This window comes from Cylas formicarius, unplaced genomic scaffold, assembly GCF_029955315.1.
Source record: "Cylas formicarius isolate icCylForm1 unplaced genomic scaffold, icCylForm1.1 PGA_scaffold_9__14_contigs__length_23061073, whole genome shotgun sequence".
Taxonomy (NCBI): Eukaryota; Metazoa; Arthropoda; class Insecta; order Coleoptera; family Brentidae; genus Cylas; species Cylas formicarius.
Genome location: NW_026844365.1, coordinates 15,762,718 through 15,788,779, shown reverse-complemented (window position 1 = coordinate 15,788,779; position 26,062 = coordinate 15,762,718). Strand labels below are relative to the sequence as shown.

The window sequence follows — 26,062 nt, the reverse complement described above, 5'->3', positions numbered from 1 at the left end:
CTAGAGGTCCATGGCACATAAAAAGCGAATCGCGATCTCTTGTCGTATGTAATAATAATAATAATAGTAATAATAACAATGTTCATTCACGAGACAGACGTTAACACTTTGAGCAAGACTGTTGTGCTTCATTTGATGATGCAAACAACAAGAAGAAATGAAACGAGTGACTGGAAAGTTTGTTCGACGTTAACCGCAGGATATGCTGAGGGAATAAAATACGGGAGAACGCGAAAGCGGTTCGCCGACATCATTGCCGAGCTCATTTAAACACGTTAAAATATAATTTTAGTACGCTTACATATCTCTTAAAAACACCGTAAACACATTCGTTAAAAGCGCCGACTCGCACGATATATTAATTGTACGTATATACATAATATCCTGTAAGCGGGGCTACGTTTCTCCAGAGTTGCTTGCATATTTGACCGCGTGCCCGTAAAAATAAAACGAAACGTTGAAACTTAAATCTCGTCTCGCGGGTTATTAGATTTATAATATTGTTTTAAGAGAGACAACGGCGGAAATGAGAAAATAGAAGGGGGACCGGTGCAATTTAGAGAATTTATCACACACGCGTGGGCGGTTTGAGAATTTCTCTAGAGTCGGCATTTGATTTCAAATTGCAAGTGAGGTTTTTTTATATTAACCATACAATTAATCAGTTTGTATCGAAAAAATTACAACAAAATATACTGTGCGACGTAGATAAGAACTGAAACTGAAAATCGATATCATTTTTCAAAGAAAATTCCACAAGCTACTGTAATACTTTTTACAAAACTTCTTGATTCCTCCTGTCCTGCTTTTTGCTGAGTCGAACTTGCTAACGTTTCGCCAATTATGTTGGCTTCTTCAGAGCTTGATTGAAACTGGCTCGCATTTTACACTGTACCTGCTTATATATTATATGAGGGGGGCGGAGCTAAATAAGGGGCATAAACACCGTCTTGGATGACTGATTCCCATATTGGTGACAGGTAAAGACCTGAGTCCCGTTTAAGATTGCTAGGTTGTCTATACATTTCTATAGACCCTCGGATTTTTCGTTGGTAGAATTGATTACATGCAAGAATTTTAGTTTTATAGAATAAAATTTTATGTCCGGTTTCGTGATTGTGTTCGGCTCATTCATGTTCTTTGAGCATAGTTGATATTTTTCGTTCGGTCTCTCCAATGTATTCTTTGCCGCAAATGCATCGAAAATATTGAGAGATTTTTTGGACAAGTGGTAAATCTTGTTTTAACGTTATATTTTTTTAGAACTTTTGATATTTGATCATTGATGTTTTGAATGTAAGGAAGGACTACAGTGACAAATGTAAGATTGCTTTCGCCCTCATTTCTATTGGAAGGTTGTGGTGAAGTGTATTTTGTGATGGAACGCTTAATATCTCTAATGTGGAAATTATTAAAGAGGAGACCAGAGGTAAGGTGTTTTAATTCTGGGTTCAGTGACTCGGGTTGAGATAGTAGATAGAGTTACGGCGCTAAAAACAAGAGAGTTGATAACCGATGATTTTTAGGCCGGATGGTGATGTGACAATGCATTAAGGTATCGGTCTGCATGCGTAGGTTTTCTGTAAAAACAATGACCCAATGTTACGTCCGATTTTCTATTGATAAGAATATCTAAGAATGGGAGTTTCTAATATAATGATAAAACGTATGTTAGGGTGTATAGAGTTTAAATGTCTAAGAAAATCTACTGGGGATTCTTGACCGTGATGCTAAATAACAAAAGTATCATCGACGTAGCGTTTCCATAATTTTACTTTTAGGTAGAAGGTGTCGAGAATCTTCTTCTCAAAGGCTTCCATAAATATATTCGCGATAACTGGTGATAGTGGCGTGTTCAAAAATTTGACCGTTATAAGAAAAACATGTTCCAGACAAGTATTTTTCAATTAAGGTGAGAAGGTTTTCGGATTTTCGGAATGGGAACTTTAGCAAAAACCGACATAGGAGGAATCCAGAAGTTTTGTAAAAAATAATCGATAACATTGTTAACTATATTTATTGAAAGGAAACTTCGAGTTTTGGCATTGCAACTCTTCATGGAATCAAATGATCCATATTTGCCCGCAGTCTACCGGGATAATAATACTTCATGTGGCAACCGATTTATCATTCTACCGATCATATCCCGGAAGCAGGGCAAAATAAGCTCGTCGGAGGAAGTTTCTAGTAAGTGCAGCGGTATGTGGTCTATCATTGTCTTGGTAACGCGACATGTTGTAACACGTCATTAATGTATTGCTCAACGCCCATGATTTCATCTACAAAAACTACAGGACAACTACTACCAAGCCTTGCAAGCGCAGCCTGACGTTCCATGCAACATTTCTTTCGCTTTTCTCCATGTCTTCGGTGGACTAATATTATCATCATTTATCCATAAATAAAAACCTCACAAGTCACTGAAAACGACCTGATTCCACTTTTGATTCTAATGAGGATGTTTTTAATACCAGGCCATAAATAATCGTGGTGAGGTTAATGGTACTAGCAACGATGGACTGTACAACTGTAGACCGTAAGCACTAATTCTTCGATAAATCTATATTATGGATATCTGTCGATTATTAGATACATGTTCGATTATGCTGGTTGTGCTGAAACGATTTCCAAGTCTTAAAAATCGCTCTTCAGACTCACTGCTCTTTCTGAAAGCCCCAGTGTCAGTATCAAAACATTGCCCATTACAAGATTGAACCCGATGAAAGCGACACCACGCACGTGTTTAATCAGTTGAGGTTGTTTCTGGATAACTAAGTCGTCCTACTGTAAAACATCTTTAATAGTCACCATCACCATCTTCGAGTGTCCAAGCCTTGGTAATTGTTGAGACAAAGAGACAATTCCCAATTCTTTATTCCGACTGAGTATGATCAACTGTTTCAACGCATGTATTAAACATTTACAGGAATGAGGGCTGCCAAGCTTTGTTGTCATCGAGAGGTGAAATATTTTAATTTGCACCGCAAAGTTTATCGGAACACTTTATATAAATGATGTTGGAGAATAAATACCTGTGCAAACATTGAGATAAGCACATTTATATATTATAACAGTAATATACTTACTTACTTCTTCGGAAGAATATCTGGTTACTTGTAGCTTGTACGCAAGAGAGTTATAAATAGGTTGCAATCATTGCGTATTGTGTCACACAGTAATAAATTTCGATGAGAACAATCACATGTTGGATTTCAGTGAAGAAAGAAGTTGAACTAGCGAACCTGTCTTGATTTACAAAGTTAGCTGTTACCAATGTAGATCAATAAATTTCTTATTCCGGGATTTCCACAAATATAATGTTCGAAACAAAGAAACCTACGCAACCAAAAAAACAGCTACCAACTTTTAACTTCAAACGCTAAGTGAACAAACGCCAACCGAAATTAATAACAAAAAATAAGCGTTAATTAATAATACATATTTGCACGATCGTATTGCTTAACGTATTAAACCCGAAGTAATTAAAATAATATAAAACGTGGGACGCGGCAATTTACGAGTAATTATACGGGACGTGGACATATAATTTATAAAATGTTTTGCATTATTAATCGATGATAATTATTCCGGGTATTGTTTCGTTAAAATCGGGCCGAACACGTCCGAAACGTTACGAGCCCTAACAACTAATTGTGCGGACGATGTACGAAATAATAAGAAAACATTTATACCTATTTTAAATTGATTTTTTTTTGCCTTTTCGATTGAAAAATGAAATCACGCACTTATTTTTATACCAAAAAGTGCTATCGTAATGAATTATTTTTTGCATACCGAATTTGCTGATAAATAAATATTCGGACGCATTTAAATCTTTTACTTTAAATCGAACATTAATAAGAAGTAACATCACCTTTCGCGGCAATAACAGCTTTTATGCGTTTTGGCATGGAATCTACCAAAGTCTTGCAATATTCGGGGGTGAAAGTGTTCCAAATTTCGGTGATTTTTGCCTTTAATGCTGGAACTGTACGCTGAGGATTGTTACGCAAAGTCTTTTTGATCCGATGCCATAAAGTTTCAATAATATTCAAGTCAGGGTTACTTGATGGCCAAGATAAAACTTTCATATTATGGCCCCCAAACCACTTTTTTGTTGTTTTCGCGGTATGGCAGGACGCACCGTCTTGTTGAAATATAAAATTTTCATTTCCAAAAGTTCGTTCTATTGATGGAATCAAACTTCTTGATAAAATTTCATCAATGAACTCGTAGTTGCCAACACCTTTACCACTCATACACCCCCATATCATAACACACTGGGGAAATTTTACCGTGCGCTTTAGACAATCTTTGTGAAAGGCTTCTGATTTTGTATGAATCACCCTTTTTCGAAAATAGCCTACACACATCATCATTTGAATCGTCGCTGAAGATAACGTTGCTCCACGTTTCCGTTGTCCAGGATATTTTAGATTTTGCCCAATCCAAACGTGTTTTCTTCTGAATAGACGTTAATAATGATTTTTCCTTTGTCTTTAACAAAAGTAGATCATAGAATCTTAATAATTTTTATATTGAAACAGGAAAAGTTGTAAACTTACCTTATAAAAACTCAAACCAGACTTATGCATCCATTGTCTACAACATTCCCTGGAGACAAGTTTGCCTCGTGATTCCATTGGGCTTGAATTTGTCGTAACACGCTTCGTCTGCTAGTTTTACAAATCTTGACCAGAATACGACGATCAGTGATTTTACGGGGTCGGCCTGAACTTTTACCATGAACGCTAACACTAGCTGCCTCTTCATACTTTCTTATAATATCCCTGACTGTTGATTTTGCAATACTCAAGTCATTTGAAATTTTTTGCAGTACTGAGATATGATAATTTCTCACATTTTTTTGTTTGTTGCAACACCACGCGTCATTTTCTTATCAACTATTATACAAACTCGAAAGATTCAACCCGAACTGACATCTCATTTATCTAAGAACACTACATTTTACCATCAATAGATGGGTAGCATTGATTTCTTGGTCAATAAACATTCGCGAATATTTATTTGTCAGCAAATTTGGTTTTGGTTTCCGTTATTTTGCTATGTAATTCATGCGAAATAAAGAATAATTCATTACAATAGCACTTTCTGTGCTATCGTAATGTGCGTAAATTGATTATTCAATCGACAAGGCAAAAAAAAATTAAAATAGATATAAAAATTTCTTTTTTAACATTTTTTACATCGTCCGAACATTTAGTTGTTAGGGCTCGTATAAACTGACATTTCCCAAAAACGCCGCTGAGACGACGACCACTCGTCGACGGAACAATAAAAATTCTTTAAATAATCAAAAAGATAATAAAATTTATTGTTAACTATTATGTTTTAAAACTTCCAGCGTAAATATTTACGTTCGCTCACAAACGTTATTTGTCTAAAATTGTTTGTTTATTAAGAAGGAATAAAACTTATTTTAGCGCTGTTTACGCGTTTAGGACGAGCGATGGAATGTCTACCGCTTTTGTGATCACCCGTTAATATAAACGTTGAGTGCAACTATTAAATAAACCCAGGCCAGTGGAATTTCTATCGGGTTTATTTTTTTTTTCTTGTCCCGCTTCTGTTCGAACGACGAAGTGAATTAAGTTGCTTTTAAGGGCGTTTTGTTTCTTAGAGGCGGAGAGCTTTAATTTGGCCCATCGTTTAGGTTATGTTTAAGTTATTGTGTTGCCCACCTTTCGCTGCTACCAATCGATCTATTGCAGCATACTCCCCATTTCGTATCTCTCCCATCAAGTTCAGCCCTCATATGAAGTCCCTTTTTGTGGGGTGCTATATTGTTCACATTCTTAAGTTCCATGATCTGAGCCCCTCACTTTACAATTCTTCCCACTGCGCTCATACTCATACTGCACACACATTGTATACTAATGTATTGAAATAGTCTGGGTATGCGAGGTTCCTCCTTCAATCTGGACTGTGATCCTATCTGTGAAATTTTTGCCCCCTTCCGTACCAGAAGGTTAGCTTTTTCATTTCGCTGCAGGCCACTGTGTCCACGCATCCATGTCAAAATGAATTCGTCTCACTAATCTAGACCTCTTGACAGCTATTTGCGTTTTTACTGTTGCTATCCGTAAGTATATTGATGTTTCCGTGTGTTTCTTGTACAAACTCAGTGGCAAGAACTTCCGCTTGGAATATGATTGGTTTTGGAGCCGTCTGTGAACCAACGCTGTCGTTTACCCCGTAGGTCAGACTTATTACGTACCCATTCGTCCCTGCTTGGCAGGTTCGACGTGTTTGCATTACGGGTTATGTCTGATGGCAGCACCAGAACTGGGTGCTCTCCATTAGACACTGCAGCAGTTACCTGATATAGTCTGTAGCATACCCACCATGCCTCCAGGTATTAAAAGAAGAGTGGAAATCGTGGGATTAGGAATAACGCGAGTTTCTAGTTGATGTTTATATAAAAAAAATGAATCCTAAAAGTTGAACGAGGTTTCCAACAATTAAAAAACGAATTGCAGCCTCTAAAAATAAAAGATTTGACAATCTAGTGTATATGTATTTTACGTAAGTAATTGCTGTTGCTTAATCCCAAAGTTTAAAACCCCCGAACCACAAATAAATCTCAAAAAATTTAATAGTATTTAACAAGTGCGGTAAACGGCATTTGACTGACGAGTTTATTTGACACTAGCGGAGCGCAGCAAAGCGAGTGTTTAATAAACGAGTGACTTAAAGAACTTACCGAACGTGTTGCATACTATACATTTTCTACGACCATTAGTTTTTGGGTACATTTTCGCAAAACAACACGAATACATTCACTAACATGACCGTCAGAATTGACAAACGTTAAAATTCAAGGCGCGGGAAATATCTCCGAAAACATCCGATTGCTCCTAAACCTGTGTCCGAAGTGGTTCGGATCCGTGGGAAACGAAACTGATGTGGTAAAGTGACGATTCCCGCACGCTAGATCGGTGTGGAGTAGAAAAATACATTAAATTAAACTTTTAAATACTTCTGCACTCTTAACAGCGATCTCCATGCAGTTAACTAATTTTTCCAGAACATCAAACGAGATCTGAGCATATTTTGAGAAAATACTGCCGTAAAAATGCTACCTCTAACCTAAAATCTGTAATTGACCAACTGTCAGCCATGTTGGTTGTTAAAAGCCACTATTCCACCACTGCTCGTTGTATAAAAATATTGGTCGATTGATATCATCACTGTTTCGAAAAAAAAATCAAAAGTAATTAAAAATTACAATTTTTTTAATTTGTAGCAAAAAATTAGTAAACGTACGCACTAGTGCTTTGTGCGAGAAATATCCATGATTCGATGGTTCGGTTCAACCGTCTCGATGGTCAAACGGTCGACCTCGTGGTATCGATGGCAGCGCAACGGCACGGAAGAAATGCACGGAAGGTATAGAAAAAAATTAACCTGTTGAATGTTGCATGAAACTTCTGGGTGGCATTACGAAACTTACGGCCTTTATGACATCCGGAGCGAGAATTCGATCCCGAACATCATTAGATTAAAGATGAGGATCACGATCTAAGGATTCGTATTTTTTGCGATTGTCGACATCGAGTCAACTGCCACGTATGCGATTGCAAAAATTACGCCTCCAACGATGGCGGCGTAATTTTTGTTACTCCGGTCAACATACACACCATCATTATTCTATAAGCGATCTAACTGAACTCACTCGTCTCGATTAAGGGCGAGAAATGGTGATTTTTATTTGGATTTTTTCAAATATCTCGACCACCGTTTGTGATAGACGGAAACCGTAAATACAAAAATTGTAGTTCTCGATGTGCCCTATAACAGTGTTTAAACCAAATGTTCACATTGTTCATGAATTTTGATTTACCGTTAATAATTTATTACAGAAAAAAAAATTTTCATGGTCTTTTCGATTTTTGTTCACAATTAACAAACCCTGTACATAATCGAAAAAATACCTGAAATAAAAGTTGTAGTCCTCGACCTTCTTTTATGGTTCAAGAATTTTGCCGATCGGGTTAATAGTTTTCGAGGTATGAATTTTTTTTTATAGCCCAAAATGACGACAAAAAATTTTTCGAAAAGTTTTAAAAAATATTTGACGATGCCCGATGCTTTCATAATTTGCATGCGGGCAAAATTTGAAGTCAATAGCTGCATATTCCGGGCACTTGCTGCATTTTTCAGCATAACACATTATATCTCGAACGCCCTGTACAATATGCGAACACTTTAAATACTTTAGATACTTTAGAGTTTTAGATCTCTCTATGGGCTAAGCTGTCATGTAGATGAAACCGCCGACTGAGTAACAGTGTTGAACTTACAGTCAATTTTCCTTTCACAGGTAACTCAATTTTCACATTTTTGGCACTCTGTACATTTTCAGAAAATTGTCAAGAATAAAAGTTTGGGCGTCAATATTCCGCATCTTCTCGTTCAAGAATTTTTTTCGAATGAACCGTTTTCGAGAAATAGTCAATTTTTGTTTTTGAAAAACAATAGTTTTGAAATTTTAAAAAATACTTCTCATTAACCGATAATAAATAAACAGTCGAAAATCGAAAAAAAAAATGGACGCCAAGATCCGATCGCGGCCATTTTTACATATATTGTGCGGATCGTGGACGGTAAAAAAGGAGCCAAATTTCAACCCTCTACCTTAATCCGTTCGAAAGGTATGGCTATAAATGTGTTCTGTCTACAGAGAACGGACAGACAAATTTTTTTTTTTCGATGCTGATCATTTTTGTACCAATGGTGGACGTATCGTTACCGAGATCTCAAGTTTGGTGAGAAGGAGCTAAAAATAAATTAAATAAAATAAACAAATTACTGTTCCTATTACCATTTTTATGCGTTCGAAAACCAAATTATAAATAATTTACTTATAACAATGTAAACGTGGATAAAGAAAGCTAATGAAAAAAAAAGACGAGATTAAAACCTTGACTTTTTGATAAAAAAGTCAAGGTGTAAAACAATTGAATTACGTCAGATAATTCACAACAACGAACGGCATTTTTAGAGAAAAAGAAGCACCAAACTATGATTGCTTTAATGCTCAAGTTAAAAAATACTGTTTGAGTAAGTAATTGTTGTCAACAATCAATATAAATAGTAGGATTTACGCTTATTTTTAGCAACTGAGCCGGTTCGAAGGACCAAAAAGATTGATTTTTACAGTAGCCATATCATTAGAGTCATATAATCGGACTAGTATGGTATGTCCGTTTTTTCTTTAAATCAATTATTATTCTTGAAGTATACCATATTCTGGTCAAAAAAGAACTGCACTAAAAGGAACGCCCAAATTCATTCATTCTTCAATTTCATCCCATAGCGCAATGCAGGGAATGACGTCACCCATCCGCCGACGCTTCCTGCCGTCTTACAATCGCTGAACGTAGATAACTTCGAAACGGTTAAAGCTAGAGGCATGAAAATTTCCCAGTATGATAAAATCTTATAAAAACATCGTCGTCAACAAAGTCATTGAGGTAAAGTGATTGCAAGCCGGCCACCGGATACAAAATTGTAAATCCCAGGTGCAAGATTCGTTTTGTTTTTTGCTTTTCTCGTTAATAGACGCCCGTTTATACTTAAGCTAATAAAAGTTATCAAAAAAGCGTTTTAATATTCTAAGGTTCTGCGTATTATCCGACGATAACGCCTGCAATTCGACTTGCCGCAGGTGTGTTGCTGTTTAATTTAATCGTCCGTTTATAAAATTTAATTTCGAACTGATTATGCGGAATAATAAGTTTCGTATCTTTATGGTCGCGCGAGAACGTGCGATTTTCATCGAAATTTACTTCTAATCGCGGAAAATCGCGCAAACCATAAACATAATATTGGTTCTGTTTCGATAGCGGAAAACTATTAGTCATCGTAATTATTTATGTTTTTTTTTTTTTCGTTTTCAGGCCAAGTTGTTGGAATCGTCCCACGCTTGGCTCGGAGCCTCCACGTCTTCAATAGCCGGTAAGTGTCAAAATAAATCATTTGTTTTTAGCCATTTTATCAAATTTGCCACTTAAATTTAAACAGTAAAGCCTACAATTAAAAAAAATCGTCTAGCGCTCCAAATATATTATAAATTCCATACTTGTTTCGGTTAAACGACCTTCCTCAGGAGCAAAATTCTGGACAGATACGTTGAAAAGATAAATAGTCACAAAAGTTGGAAACTGGTCTGGAAGGATGCAGTGACGTGATTAGTTTTCTTCTGAAAATCGCAATTTTTGATATGTAAACTAAACTTGTGTTTTTTTAATGGAACATGTCTTTTCATAATTTTATTTGTTTTTTTATTAATCCTTAAAAAATATAAAAATTATTTCGAATTTAAAGCATATATTTTTAATTTTATTTCCTGGCCTTGGAAACAGTTTTTTTTTATAAATAAATAAATAACAAAATATCAAATGGCAGCCTTGGCCAAGAAAGGCGCGGCACGCTGGCTCCATTAATAAGGGACATACGACTCAAAGGCATCAAAAATATGACAGCTCCAATGCGTCTATGGAGGAAAACTTTTCAAATTTCAAATAATGCAAATATACGAAATATTTGGTTACGTCACGTAATATTCCTTGTAGACATCTTTCCGTATTACCATTCATCGCGTCTTTCAAAAAAAAATTAATATAACCAAAAACTGACTTCAATTATACTATTACTAAGTTGAACTTGTTCCTTAAGGGCCGTTAATATCGACGGTGAAAGCGTAACTGCACAATCTGCTAAGTTTGAGATAAAAGGGCAGCTGGAAAGGTGCCCAAAACATAAGTAGCTGATTAAAAGGAAATAATAATGGAACGTTATATGATCAGGAGATACGAAAGGATCATTGATTCTAATGGTTTTGTCACTAGCGGTTTTAATATATATATATATATATATATATATATATATATATATATATATATGTATATGTATATGATTTTATATATTCTTAAGAAATGGTTCTTGGGTTTTGTTTGGTCCTTTTTTAGTGAAATTAATTAAAATAAGTTTCCGTTACTTGTGAAACATTTTATTTTTTGTGACGTTTCGGCCATCAAGACCTTCTTCATACATTTAATTTTAATCTACAAAAATGTATTTTTAAATAAAATTATTTATAGCATTGTTTTCCTGGTCATAATTAAAACATAGATAAAAAATTGTATAGGAGTGATTAAAAATAGTATAAAAATAGATGCACAACAATAAAACATACATAATTTTTTATATTACGATTACCTTAAGCCAAATGAACCGTTGATTATATAATAGTAGTAATAATAACTAATTAATTCAGTAGGGATCTATATTTACGTGATTAATTTTTCTTGCTTTTTAAACAAATGTTCAAATGTTCAAAAATTGACCAAAAGAGAATTATGACCTTACAATCCATTTTCGTATCCAAAATATAAAAATGGCCGCCCTTCAAAAGCTGTTTTTAGAACTAGAATTATTATTAAATACGAGAAATATTTCGTAAGTACTAAACCCTCTTAAAACGAACTTTATATGCCTTTTCATTTCGATACTTGGATATACTTAGTAGACCTTCATACTGAAATAACTTTGAACTTCCTTTATGAAATTAATTAGCAACTTATCAGCCAGGACTGACGTAATGGATGCATGTAATAGTAAAAATGAATGTCATTTAAAAGAATATAAAACTAACCTTCGAAATACAATTCTATATCCGAACCTTGATCGGTTTTACGACTGTTGTCTTGAAAATCGCGAATTTTTGAATACTGGAAAGTGTTAAGAAAAATCATATGCTTCGCGATCTCTAGATTCGTACCGTTCATACGTTAACGTCCGGCAAGTTCGACGAAAATTGAGCCGGCCGTATCGCCAGACCCCGTTACCTGTTCTTTTTCACACGAAAACTCCGCGGGCGCGAACTCGCCAGGTAATTTAAAAATATAATAATTCACGATTAGTCATAAAAAGCGTGAATAATATCTGTTCCAATTTTACGATATTTGCCTCCCTATATTTTACGCGGGGATCTTATTAACTTATTATATAGACGTTGATAACGCGTTTTCGCCGCGATCATTATTATTTTTTTTATTTTGTTTATACGGTTTTAGTATACGGTCGGAGATTAATTTGCGCCAAATTTATCGTGTTTATCGTATATGTATACGATGAAATGTTAATATTAAAATATTATTTAGGCTGGGATTATACGATAGTGTCGGGGTTATAATTAAGGTAATAGCAGATTTACTTAAAAAAATGTCAAAAAGGGTATTAAAGTTTCTTCTTTAAGCTGTTTTTTAAAATATTTGCAATATTATTTTCCAATTTCACCATTATAGACCTTGTTATTTTTATACAGTGACTCAACAAAAACAGCAAACAACAAAAACTAACTGGTCTGAATGTCTCTTTATATATTTGAAAAAAAAAAACAACTTATTGAAATCAAGTTGGGGCACTGTTTACTTTGTTTGTAATTAAATTTCTCTTAGAAATTGTAGTCCGACGACCCATTTGAAAAAAGTGTTTTACTGAACGAAAACAAAAAACAATTGCAATTGGTAAATTTCAAACTGATAAGTTTTGACCCCGGTTATTATTTTTGCATACAATTTAACTAATTCTTTATTGTTAACTAAGCAAGGCATGTTTAAGACAAAAAGTAATTCACATTTTTTTAGAATGCTCTTTACTAACTTAATTTCAATACGTTTTTTTTTGCCACTGTTTATAGAAAAGTGTCATTTCATTTCAATTCCGTAATAAGAGTTAAGTGGCAAAGTGGCCTTTGCTAGTTGCTAGGATGATTATTTCCTGGTTATATTTTCGTTTCATTATCCTTTGACAAAGCTTTAATCTACAGCTGTCAGTTTTGAGACTTTGAAAATCTTAAGTGGCAACGTGAATAATAAAAAAACAATTTTTTGGGCTTTTTCATCTCCAAGCAAAAACAATGGTTTTTAATTTTGAAAATGAAAGAGAAAGTGCAAAATAGCCAGCTAATATCTAGGAACTAGTAGCGAAAGCACCGGGAATCAACTTAATTACTGTGCAGGAAATTGTGCATAAAAAAATACAAGATAATATAAAGAAAGGCTGAAGATTTGAAGGAATATGCGAAAATGGTTTTATGATTTATGATTCATATACGAGGGGGTACCCAAAAAAAAACCGGAAACATTTTTTATAAACTATATATTGTTTTGAAAATCACAGAACGACCTTATCCCCTTCAAAATACTCTCCATTACAACTTATACATTTGTCCCAGCTGTGCTTTCACTGTTCGAAACATTTTTTATATTCATCTTTGGCTATAGCCGACAGCTCATCCCTCGTTTTTTTCTTGACCTCTTCAATGTTGTCAAATCGCTGTCCTTTCATGTCCCTTTTCATACGTGGAAATAAGAAGAAGTCACACGGAGCGAGATCAGGCGAGTAAGGTGCATGGGGCAGAGGAACCATGCCATTTTTAACCAAAAACTGCGTAACAGAAATGGCTGTGTGTGCAGGTGCATTATCGTGGTGAAAGAACCAGTCCCCTGTCCGCCACAAATCGGGTCTTTTTTGTCGAATACTGTTGCGCAATCTTCTTAAAACTTCGAGATAAAAAGCTTGATTAACGGTCTCACCTGGTGAAACGAACTCTGCATGAACTAAGCCGTTGATGTCGAAAAAGCAAATCAGCATCATTTTGATGTTTGATTTGACCTGACGACATTTCTTTGGACGGGGAGACAGTGACGTCTTCCACTGGCTGGACTGTTGCTTCGTTTCTGGATCGTAACCATATCACCATGACTCGTGACCAGTAATGATCTTTGAAAGAAAATCTGGATCCGTTTCAAGCTGTTGATTCAAAGCACGACATGTTTCAACTCGATGTTCTTTTTGCATGTCAGTCAGAACACGACGAACAAACTTGGCAGCAACTCTTTTCATTCCCAAATCTTCGGTTAAAATTCGCTGAACCGTGCTCCAAGACAACCCACTAATCTTTGATAATTGTTCAATTGTCTGTCGACGGTCTGTAAGCACAAACACTCGAATCTTTTCAATATTTTCGTCGATTCGAGCAGTTGATGGGCGTCCAGAACGAGGTCGGTCATCAATTGACTCGTCGCCATTTTTGAAGCGAACAAACCACTGGTACACTTGAGTTTTTCCCATCGCATCGTCTTTAAAACCTGTTTTTAACATTGAAACAGTTTCAGCAGCACTTTTACCGAGCAGAAAACAAAATTTCACAGCTGCACGTTGTTCTTTTAAACTTGCCATCGAAAAAAACGAAATAACAAAAAAACAGCGTTAACAAAAAATGGCACTGCAAGTGAACAAAACAAGTTAAATTTAAAACGAAGGTGGCGTTGAACTCGCAATAAGTTGTATTATCCACAACCTAGCGGCAGAAAGGTGTACTATACAAGCTCTGCGCGCGGCAATTCATTTCCGGTTTTTTATGGGTACCCCCTCGTAGATCAAAAAGCAATGTAACTCTTACAATTAAAAAAAAAAACTCTCAAAAAAGTGTTTTCATTATTAGACTTGAAATTGCGGATATTTTCCAGTGGAAGTGGTTCAAAATTTTTGGAAAAAGTGTCAAGAGGAAAAGGGGACGTGAAAGGTTCATTATTTTGCAACTATTTATTATTGTTACTAATTAACACAACATTCTGGGAGTGTTTTCTGAAATGATTCCATATAATTATTGATACGATAAGAATAAGAATTTGACTATAATTTGAAAAAATCTTTTATTTAACAAAAGTCAGGCAGTTATCATTTTTTTGCAATAACATTGATGAAGAAGGCCCTACGGAACGCCGCCGAACCTAATATTTCTAATTTACCACGGATATAAAGGGCGTCGTCTTATGACTACAAAAAAAAACTTTTTTCTACTTAAAGTCAGAATATTAAGTAATACTTTCTATGTTTTAAAAGTTTCCTATCTGAAAAGGTCCACAATCGTTGAGTTTTTTCATATGGCTTTTTCAATTTTCAATGGGGTATTTTTTTTTCAACCTAAATTTTATCCGGAGGACTCTCTTCGATAAAAAAATAAATAATTATCCAATAAAATTGGTTGGCAACGAAAAAAATATAAATAATTCAAAAATAAATATCACAAAATCAAAACGAAAAATATATAATCAAGTAATTTGTAATAGTTGAAGAGAGTTCTCCTGATGAGATTTAGGTGTTAATAGAGTTAAATAAAGTTCAAATAATGTTGCAAAATGTCGACTTCTGTTGGTAATGTAATGTTATTAGCACCTGAGTTGTGTATTAATAATCATACAATTTTAAAAAAACGAATAATACTAACCAAATATCGATCTGTCTAAATATCATTTTTTAGGTTTTATCTTCGAAAACAATCCGCGATTTTTGTAGGGCGTTTTGTTTTTTTCGTTGTTACGGCTGAAATTCTGGAAAATTACAGAACGTCATGTTGTCTCGTTCGATAATCCTCGTACAATCGAAAAACGTAAATTTTCCAACGATCACCGCGGCAGATTAAAATTCGTTTACAAATAACCGGCAAACATTTTACCGCGGGGCTCTACGTCGAAGCCGCAGAGCAAACGTTGCCAAAAACTTTAATCCCCGCAATCCAAATACAAACTTAATATAAATATGATTTACAATAAACAAATACAAGGCTACGGTATAATTAGTTTGGGTACGTGGATATTTATAAACGATATAAGCAAGATCATATTTGATTCACATACGTGATGGTTCTTATCAAATTATTTACTTAAACAAATTAAATAGTCGACGGAAATGTGCTTACGGGTACTGAGCTCCAACAACTACAAATAATTAGCAAACAAAAGATTTGACTTCTCAAGAGAAGGGAAAAGTTTGTGGACAAAAAAATCTGATGATTTTGTTAGTTGGAAAATAACTAAATGTTTGGTAACGATTGCCCTGATTCTTTTGGGTTAATTTAATTTAAAATTAAAATTGTGTGAAATAATTCAATTATTAAAAAATTAGCTAATAGAATCATAAAAGGTCCGCTCAACTCTGTGGTGTCTCTTACTAAGTACATCGCATTAACTTCAAATACGGTAGTCAAAGTAAAGACATGAAGTGAAAAAATGCATTGCTAAAGTGGCCAAGAGAAAATGCTAAAACTTATTTTTTAAGTTTCTAAAGCTTTTAATGGTGTTTGCTCTAGCTAATGAGAGAAGAATTATTGCGACACACTCCAAAGTATTCACGCCTCCATGAGATTCAGCCCTCGTAGTCCGCGATACTGTGGAGGGGGTATTTTGTGCGAATTATGAGGTCTGAGGATTTCAGCCCCTAATTTTGAAGACCTGATTCTTTCCACTATCGGGCAGTTTCCTCATCCTCCCTCTCAACCGGCAGGTTTGGCGAGGGCACTCCTGTGCACATATTGGTTGATGCTGCAGTGTCCGGTTTACATCCCTAAGAGAACTTTCAGATTTGATCTGATTAATGCTAGTAGGGTGTCGGTTGTGCGTTTCTTCATGGGACACGCTATCACTGTCTTTAAAGGGGTCAACTCTGGTAATTGCCTTCAGTAAGCTTGAGTTTCCTTTGCTATCCAGATTTTGATTGCATTTCTTGCCGATTGGCGTAATATATAGCCATCATGGGCAGTAATAATTTCAAAATGGCTGAACGCATGTTGTCAAACTTGGAGTTGTTGGAAAAGACTTTTTTTCACCCCAAGTCTTTACAACAATTATTTTTCGAGATAGGGCAGAGTGTCCTTCTTAATTGGACGCCCGGTACATCTACCGGATTATTCAATCTTGGTGTCCTGGCCCTATATCATTAAAACAAAACGTACAAGGGCAAATGCGGTTGATTGAAAGCAAACGCACTGGTTGAGATATATTTTCTTGTATATTACTTTTTTCTTCAATCAATATTTTTAATGGCGAGTGTGAGGCCATCCATCCCTTTTTTTTCCACAACCATGCCATTTTTTGCTTACGATAAGGAAGAACAGCCTTTAAATGAACAGGTTTTCTCTATTTTCATTGGTTGGTAATTATCGCCACATCGAGCTACGCAGGCTCGAAAGTTTTCAAATAAATATGGAGAAATTAATAGACCGCCACCAAAATCGCCCGACCTAAACAAAACTTTTTCGTCGTCACCAATAGAGAGAACATTTTTTATATGAACCCTAATTCTACAAATCCGAAATCTTGATTTTTTGGGGTTTTTTCGTTGATTTTTCAATGATTTTAAATTTAAATATTTTTTCGAAACAAATTTAAATTATCACTACTTGTTCCTCGACTTCTCCCGGAGTACATAGCAACGCTGTACAGGCTGCAACGTCGGAAAGGAGAGATGTTCTTTAATAAAATGAAGTTGAGTCGAAAAATGGGAGTTTTCATTTTTGTTTTTTAATATTAATTAATTAAAAAAATCCGGAGTAACTTTAAAATTATAGTAGAAAAGCAATTGTTTCTTTTAACTTTAAACCTGCAACTCAGGAAGGAGGCAAAAGAAAATATGTTTGTATTGTTTTTTTTTTATAAAAAAATATTTTCAATTGACCTCAGGGTTTTTCACATAACCGGTTTAAAACCTGCGTCGACATTATCGGATATCTAGCCTCCATTGTCTTCGGTCCTCTCATTCGTACCATGTTCTTTGTGGACACCCTCTTTTTTTCCAATTCATTGTTTGTTTAGGTAATCATCGTCGTTCATACGCTGGCCATACCAGATCAGTTGTTTTCTTTCGATGTCAGTTATGGTTGTGTCTTGAAGTCCCATTTGTTCGTGAATACCTTCATTTCCAACTATTTCGGTTCTTGATACGCTTGCTGATCTTCTAAGTGCATCCATTTCGATTGATTCGGTTAATCTTTTATGTTCTTGTGTCATTCTCCAAGTTTCTGAACCATACATGATAGGGTATTATAATGTATTTCCTACGTTTCGATATATTTTTACTACAGAGGATTCCGTTCAAACAGTTAATTGCTTTTCGTGCCTGCATCACTCTTATTTCTTGGTCATCTGAACCCGTTTTGTCCGGTGTAAGTCCTAGGTATTTGTACTCTTTACAGACTTCTATTTCTTCTGAGTTTTCCAATTGTAGGTGACCACTTTTCCTTCCTATGCATAGATATTTCGTTTTTTCAACTTTTATCTGTTAGGGGTATTGCCATTCCAGAACATTTTTGTTTGAATTTTAGTAAGGCTTCTTTAACATACATTTTAAAAAGCGTTGGTGATATACAGCACCTCTGGCGAAACCCTTTTGTTACGCAGAAATCTCTGGACAGTTTATTTCCTGTTTTTATCTTTGAAGTGGAGTTATTATAAAGGTTTTTGATGCCATTTATTAGAGTTTGATTAATGGAGGTGCCTTGCAATACTTCCCAGAGCCTGCTAGTGGGTAAATTATTCTAAGCTTTCGGGAGATCAATGAATAAGATTTGCGATTCTAAATTAACTGCGGCCCTATGTTGTGCGTGTATGATCTTCCGGCTTTAAATACACTTTGCTCTTCTTCTATGAACTCTGCCTCCATATGATCTCCTAATATTGTCCTATATAATCTGACATCTGGCCATCGAATTTTAGGCATGTACAGGATAAAATTAAAAACATATATATTTATTTATTTGTATTGTGCATTACGTCGACGTCGCGTCGTTCTGAGACATAAATGGAGTTGATATTTTTATTGGGATTCCCCGAATCGCACAGTATCGTGTTCGGGTAAGGAATTCCTTCATCATCATCATAAACGCATAAATAATTTATTATTTAATATTATTATTAAATAAAGAAATATAACATTCTACAATTGCAAGATTTTATTTAAAGCATATTGATCGAATTTGACTAGTCCATTAAGAAATGGTCAATTGACCAGCTCCAACACTAACTATAGCTCTGGAATTTTGGGTAACATATATATACAAACCAAAAAATCATACAATATTTTTAATCGTCATTAATATTAATGATTAACATATTGACAATAGATTGTTCTGTTGATGCATACGCAGCACACTTTTTTTTAATTGATTTGAGATTAGTTTGGAATTTTATTTTATAACATCTTTTCTTTTTGTACAACTTTTGAATTGAATTTACGCACAATTACGTTTCAAAAGAAATTTAGTATAATCTCTATAATAGGAATAGTATAATAATAGTATTAGTATTATTAATAGTATAATAGGAAGAAGAAAATGATTGTACAACATAATATAGCAAAAAGTCAAACTAAGCCAAAGGTAAGAAAAAATCTTGATTTACAAAACACTAGTTGAGATCGTCATGAGGCATGACCTATGAGTCCGAGGCTAAGGTTTGGAAATCAATCAAACACCAGAAGAAAAGACTGTTAGCTGCAGCTCATGTTAATAGACAAAGTAAAAGTCAATCGACATTGACACCATTGAATAAAACAATTTGAGGTGTTAACCGTATGGATCAAAGCAAAAAAGACGAAAAAAGGTCGTCCCAGAAGGACATGGTGAGATGGTATAAAAGCAGCTATGACGAGCCGAAATCTGCAGTAGTAACTAACCGAGTGGCAAGCCAGTGGGTGGTTAGTTAGATCTCTTAATATTCCTCCATATAATCTGCTAATTGAACTTACAACTGATATCCCCCTGTAATTTTGACACTCTGCTTTGCGGCCTTTTTTGTAGATGGACGATATATATGCCACTTTCCACTGACTAGTAACTCCCTGACCATTCATTCATTTGTTAAAAGTTTGTGTTACGCTGTCATTAGTTTCGCAGTGAGTATATTCTGTCTGACCCACATGACTTTCAATTTTTCAGTTTGGTAACTGCTGCTCTGGATATAACTTTGTTTATTTATCAATAAAAAATAACAATTTTTGAAAAAGGTAGATTTAAATAAATCTTTGGCTTAAAGGATTATCTGTCTCACGAGTATAGCAACCGATACCATTTGTTCTTCCTAAAAGAACGACTAAAACAACATTCTTAAACAATATAAATCCAAGAGGATTTGGTACCTGAAAAGAAAAGAGGGGAGCCTTTTCCCATCAAAAGACGCAACAGGTCAGGCTAGAAGCCATTTGATAAAACGCATTAATCTTTTCCCTTTTTTTGTTTGTTTTCTCTTTTTTTCTGTTATCTGTATTAGGCTTCGGATAAAAAATCTGTATTTATTAACTCGCGGCTGGGGGAACTTTAAAATCGATAGCCGTTATTTATTTATTAATAAAAGGGGTGCGATTTCGTCGTTCCATTTCTGCAAAGGGAATCGCTAAAGACAATGATAAATAGATGGTGAATCACAATTAACAGCCCCTCGCCGCTACCGCCCCGCACGGCGCAAATCGAAGACCGACCGAACTTCCAAACCACCCCCACGTAGTCTCCCCACCGTTTCCGGCACCCCGATGTAATCGATAATTTTATATAAATTATACATAAACACTCGCGCGCTCTCGAGTAGAGCGAAACATTTTCGCATTAATAGCAACTGTTTCATTAATATATTAGCAAGCGTTGTAAATAAATTTAATTAAATGCATAATTTAAATACAACGAAGGGGGCGGCGGGGGTGTTGGCGGCGCTGACGGGGGTCGAGCGAGACGTAGGAAAACGACCCGGTTGGCCGGCCTCGCTGAAATAATCGAGATATGATGGTGTCGTCTCGCTCGCGTCCGAAACTTTTATGTCTGTATACAGGGTGACTCGTTGGTAATCCACAGCTCGAAATATTCAAATTTATCCCCACTCGCTTGGATAAAACTTGTTATTTGATAGTTTCGTATTATTAAAAGTGCTCTTTTTTTAAATCATAACAAAATGGTTCTTTTGGGAGCAAGAATTTGCTCTTATTCGTTGGAATTAAAGTTTCACTCAAAAAAATAATCGAGCAACTTTATGTTTAACTGTAAGTATCTTTTAAAATAATGAATTTATTTTAGATATAAACTGCTGGAGAAGCAAAACATGGTAATTCCGCCAGTGGCGTAAAATGTGGGGACGGTCCAACCACCACCCATTTGCTTGCCACTCGGTTACTTACTACTGCAGATTTCGGCTCGTTATACCATCTCACCATGTCCTGCTGGGTCGACCTTTTTTTCATCTTTGTGGTAGTATCCACTGAAGTAGTCTTTTTAGCTACCTTCTTTGGTCCATACAGTTGACACCTCAAACCTTTCAACGTCAACGTCGATTGACTTTTACTTTGTCCATTAACATGAGCTGGTGTTTGATTAATTCCCAAACCTCAGCCTCGGTCATACCTCATGACGATCTTAACTAGTGTTTTGTGGATCACGATTTTTACTTGGCTTATTTTTGGTCAGTTTGACTTTTTGCTATGTTTTTTTGCGCAATTTGTTTTCACTAGATTCTTCATATTATATTAGATCGCGACAAATTTCTTTTGAAACGTAATTGCAATTTCGTAAATTCAATTCAAAAGTTTAAAACATGTTATAAAATAAAATTCCAAACTAATCTCAAAGCAATTAGAATCCAAAAAAGTGTGCTGCCTATGCATCAACAATGATTAATATACTGACGATTAATAATGTTTTATGGTTTTTCGGTTTGTATATATGTTATCCAAAATTCCGGAGCTACAGTTAGTATTCTTAATTGACTAGTCAAATTCTACCAAAATGCTTTAAATAAAATCTTGCAATTGTAGAATGTTATATTTCATTATTTAATAATAATAGGTATTTTATAATAAATTATGCGTTTGTGATGTCGAATTTACCTATAACCAACCCTCTTCAAAGAATACCAGAATACGATAGTTTGCGATTCGGGGAATCCCAATAAAAATATCGACTGCATTTAGTTCTCAGAACGACGCGACATCGATGTAATGCACAATACAAGTAAATCCATCCATATTTCGTTGTATTATTATTCGGTCAATTGACACAAAAAAATTTGGCCAGTCAATACTCCAACCCTAGCTACAGTATTCCGAACTTTATTGTAATGTAATGCATTACATTATTTGTAGACAATCATATTCTTTAAAAAAATGGCGTAATATTGAAAACATTTTTATGTATAATCTTCCTTGAAATAAAACGTCAACATAAACTTCAACTTTTAAAAAATATAATAGGTAATTTTTCTTTTTTTAATTTTATATACGTACCTGCCCTAAAATTCGATGGCCAAATGTCAAAAAAAGAGAAAATAACACGGCCAGACAGGCTATTATAAACAAACCCATGCAAATTCAAGTTAAAATGTATTTATCTTTCTGGACATACTTTTATTCTTCGAAAAAGTCGGATAATATTAGAAGCACTTTTATGAATAACCTTGGCTTTAAAATATCACCTGAAGATTAACTTTCGCATTAAAAAATAATATCAAAAATGCTCCAAATTATATTATTTGCATACGTTTAAATGTAAAAAATAAATGCGATAATAACACATTATGAACCACACTTTCAAAGATTCCCTTATTATTCCTTTTTTATTACTCTCACTTTTCTGGTGCCCTAAAGTCATTTATTACGTTGCAACGTAATAAACAAATATTTTTTCCTATTTGAAAAAAAAATCGTAATTAAAAAACGAAGTAGTGCTGAATTAAATCACTGAGTCAATTTATTTACTAAAATAAAAAGAAAACAAATTTTTACATTGTAATTACGAAAATTATACATCGGTGAGGCTTTGCCTAGACCGCCGGGGGGCACGTCAGATATACCCGGGCATTTGGAAGCGGAATCGGGAGAATATCCCGAATACAAATGACGGGACATCAGTTAAAGTCAAATCCGCACAACGCCGCACCGACCTTAATGATACGCATCAAGATGTACCCCTCGGTCGCCTGGTCCCCGGTTCTTATTTAATTTTCTTTTCGGCCAACAACAGAACACCCGGACGAAATATGAATTCCATCCAGTGACGTACGCGGGGTTTGTGGTTTAAATTAAATTTGACATCTGAGAACTTCAATCTCACAGTTCAGTTGGCAATATTAAAAATTACTATCCTAAATTTCACTTTATAGTTATCTCAAAAACGTGGTAGACGTTAATGGTAAGATCGTGGCCCATCCTTGCTTTACTTGGAGGTACGACTGCAGTTAAAGCATATGGGAGAAATTTAAGTTCCTTTTTGGGGGAACAAAGTTTTATACAGCGTTTATTAAATTTGAAATAAGACGCATCTATTTTTTAAATGGCATTTCTTGTTCTACTTTGCAAAGAGGGTATTCCTCAGAATAATCAATTTGGTAACAAATCATATAAAACATCATATGTCTACTCAGTTCTTCTGTATGGAGCTGAATCCTTAAAGCGGAGAGTCCGTTCGATACGAGAACCGGGAAGCTCTTGAAATATAGGTAATGCGTCGAATTTTTTACAAAAGACGGAAAATAAGTTACCTGGTATATATTTATAGAGGTCTGAGACTCAAAACGAACGGCAAAACTGAAGATAGAAGCGGACCGCTCATTGCTGAAAAATAGAATAGAATAGGACACAAACGATTTGCCCTATTAGCTAACCTTCAATAGATAAGAAGACAGTGCCTCAAGAAAAATAATTTTTAAACGGTAAATCATCTTAGGCACGCTAAATTTCAAATTTTTATTCCTTATTTAAAAGATATTTAACAAACATCATCTAATGGGAAGAAAATTTATGATCAGTTTTCTATTGAACATAAAAGAAGATTTATCAGAAAACAAGACTTGTTCTATGTTTATAACAATTCTGTCTAGTAGATCATTTTTTCAAAAAATTGAAGTTTTCTAAGCAGATCATCGAGGGCGAGATTTTTTAGCTTTTACAACTCTTGAAGACTGAAAACTGGGTAAGTCAGAGTTCCCTGGCAATCTGTCTAATCTAGAAATGAAGATTTTCTTGAACAACAAGCACACCTGTTCACTGACAGCAATCTGGCCATTTTCCAGAAACTGTCATTCAATTTTGCTTAAGGTACCTTGCGGTATGGATGGTACTCGTGAACGGTGAACAGCAGTCAACACAATAGTACTAAACTACACTTCTGACTTATAGAAACGATCAACCCAACACCTTTTGGCATTGAATTTCACTTTTAATTAGATTTTTTCCATTCTTCGGATTACGTCATGTGTGTTAAATATCTGTTAAGTGACAAGGAATATAAATGTGAAATATAGAATGCACGTGTAACTTGGTTTGCCATTAAAAAATATTTTTTAAAAAAGTAGTCACATCACAACGTTCGGACAGACCGTATAACATTTTCCTTAGACCAAGACAGCAATTTCAAAAATGCTAATCGTCGTGTCCGAGGATATTTTCGAGTTTATTCCAAGTTATAGGCTTCACAAAATAAAATTTCCTCAAAATTTCCAATACTCTAATCTTTGTGGCATATCACAACGTCTCATCGACACAGATGAAGAGTAAAACAATTCAAAAATTGGCCGGAGACAAAATAAAAAACTGAAATCGATTGTCACCTTTCACAAAGAGAATTGAGGATTGAACATGCGATCGCATGTTTAGATAAAAGAACGAAATATAAAAGTTTTAAAAAATTAGAGAAAGAGGCAAATATAATTCTGGTGGTAGCAACAATAAGTGTTTCAATTTAGTAATTCGATGAATTAAAAGTTGGTACCCGACCAAAGTACAACGGCCGAGAACGCGAATTGAAGGTCGGGCGGGGGGGGGGTTAATATAAAAAAAACCGTACACATTTAAGCAAACCTAATAACGTTATTCATACGCCACTGCATGGGGTTCCTTGCGCTGGATTATTACAGTATTATTGCGAATGGTCGGAAATAATTACGGCAAAGACCCACTGCGGCGCGCACACCGAAGGTTCGTAATTATTATAAATATAATGCATCGACTTTTTGTTGTTTTTGTTGTGCCACCACCATTGAAGCGAAATTAAAATAATCGAAAACAATCTCGCGTTCTGTTTGGTTTCCTCAACAATGTTACCGATTGTTACAGTTGGTCGAGAATACGGACGGCTCTAAGATATTTCAACGCTACGCCGGCCAGTGGCGTACGTGTTCTAAGCGGGTTTTGAAATGTGGGGTTTCAAATCGACATCGCTCTAAAACTTAAAAATTGTTCCAATTGCTTCGTGCTATTCGAAGCACAATGCGGAAATAATTCAGAATTCAAAATTCACATATGACACTTGATGCAATAGTACCACGTAGGGCATTGTTAATTCTTATGTCTATACCGGGTGGTTTAAAAGTAAACGTTTTTCAAACTTAATTTTTAAAAAGATACCCTGTAATTCCGAAAAATTTCAAACAGTGCTCTATCCAATGGCATTAGACGTCCATGTTCCTATCTCATTCCATTTTGGCTGAATAATTAATGTTTTCTAAAACACCACGTAGGAAAACACATTTGCTGTTAACCAAACTTAGGCTTTGGTGAATAGAATATCAAAAAAAAAACCTTAGTTTGGTTAAATTAAATAAACATGTCTCGGTTTTTTTATTTCTGAAACCTTTCAAACTATCCAAATAATACTAAAATAATACCTTTGGTTGGACCATTGGCTGCTAACAAAATATTGATATTTAGTACAGGAGCGTCGCTTATTTTACTTACTGCGCTTATTTTATATGATATTTTGCCGTAAAGGTAGGTTTAATGGTGAAAAAATACTGGTTTTGGAGTTATTTCAGGTTTTAGCAAGTAATGCAACATAAATAAAAATATTGTACCTAAATTATTTGGTATTTAAATTGAAACTTTTAATAAACTGCTTGAACTACTTCTGTACCATTAATTTTTTTTGGCCCTCTAAAACGGACTAACAATGAGGGCGCCTGTAAAATTTGAATAAAAGAGTTAGGGGATATCAGCCATGACTTTTCTATCCACACATGAATAATGGGACATACGACCCATTTTGTCGGAGATAAATCCTTCGATATCAATATAAGAATTTTAATTTAACAAGAAATAAATTTTGTAGGACACAGCTACAACAAAATCACAAACGCGCTACATTATCAGATCAATCTACTTTTAAATTTCCTCTTTTTGTTTAGCGCATTTATGAGAATCGACAGGTTATAAACTTTTTAAT

At 35.0% G+C, this 26,062-nt stretch overlaps 1 protein-coding gene across 4 annotated transcripts in view; it reads left to right on the top strand.

Annotated features, from left to right (window-relative positions):
- LOC132707056 (protein bric-a-brac 1-like) overlaps positions 1-26,062 on the top strand; it is a 491,329-nt gene that overhangs the window by 441,564 nt on the left and 23,703 nt on the right. For all 4 annotated transcript variants that reach the window (XM_060678705.1, XM_060678703.1, XM_060678702.1 and 1 more), the window contains one exon: positions 9,924-9,981. In XM_060678705.1, the coding sequence (XP_060534688.1) occupies positions 9,924-9,981 (58 nt within the window). The remainder of the gene's footprint in view (positions 1-9,923; positions 9,982-26,062) is intronic.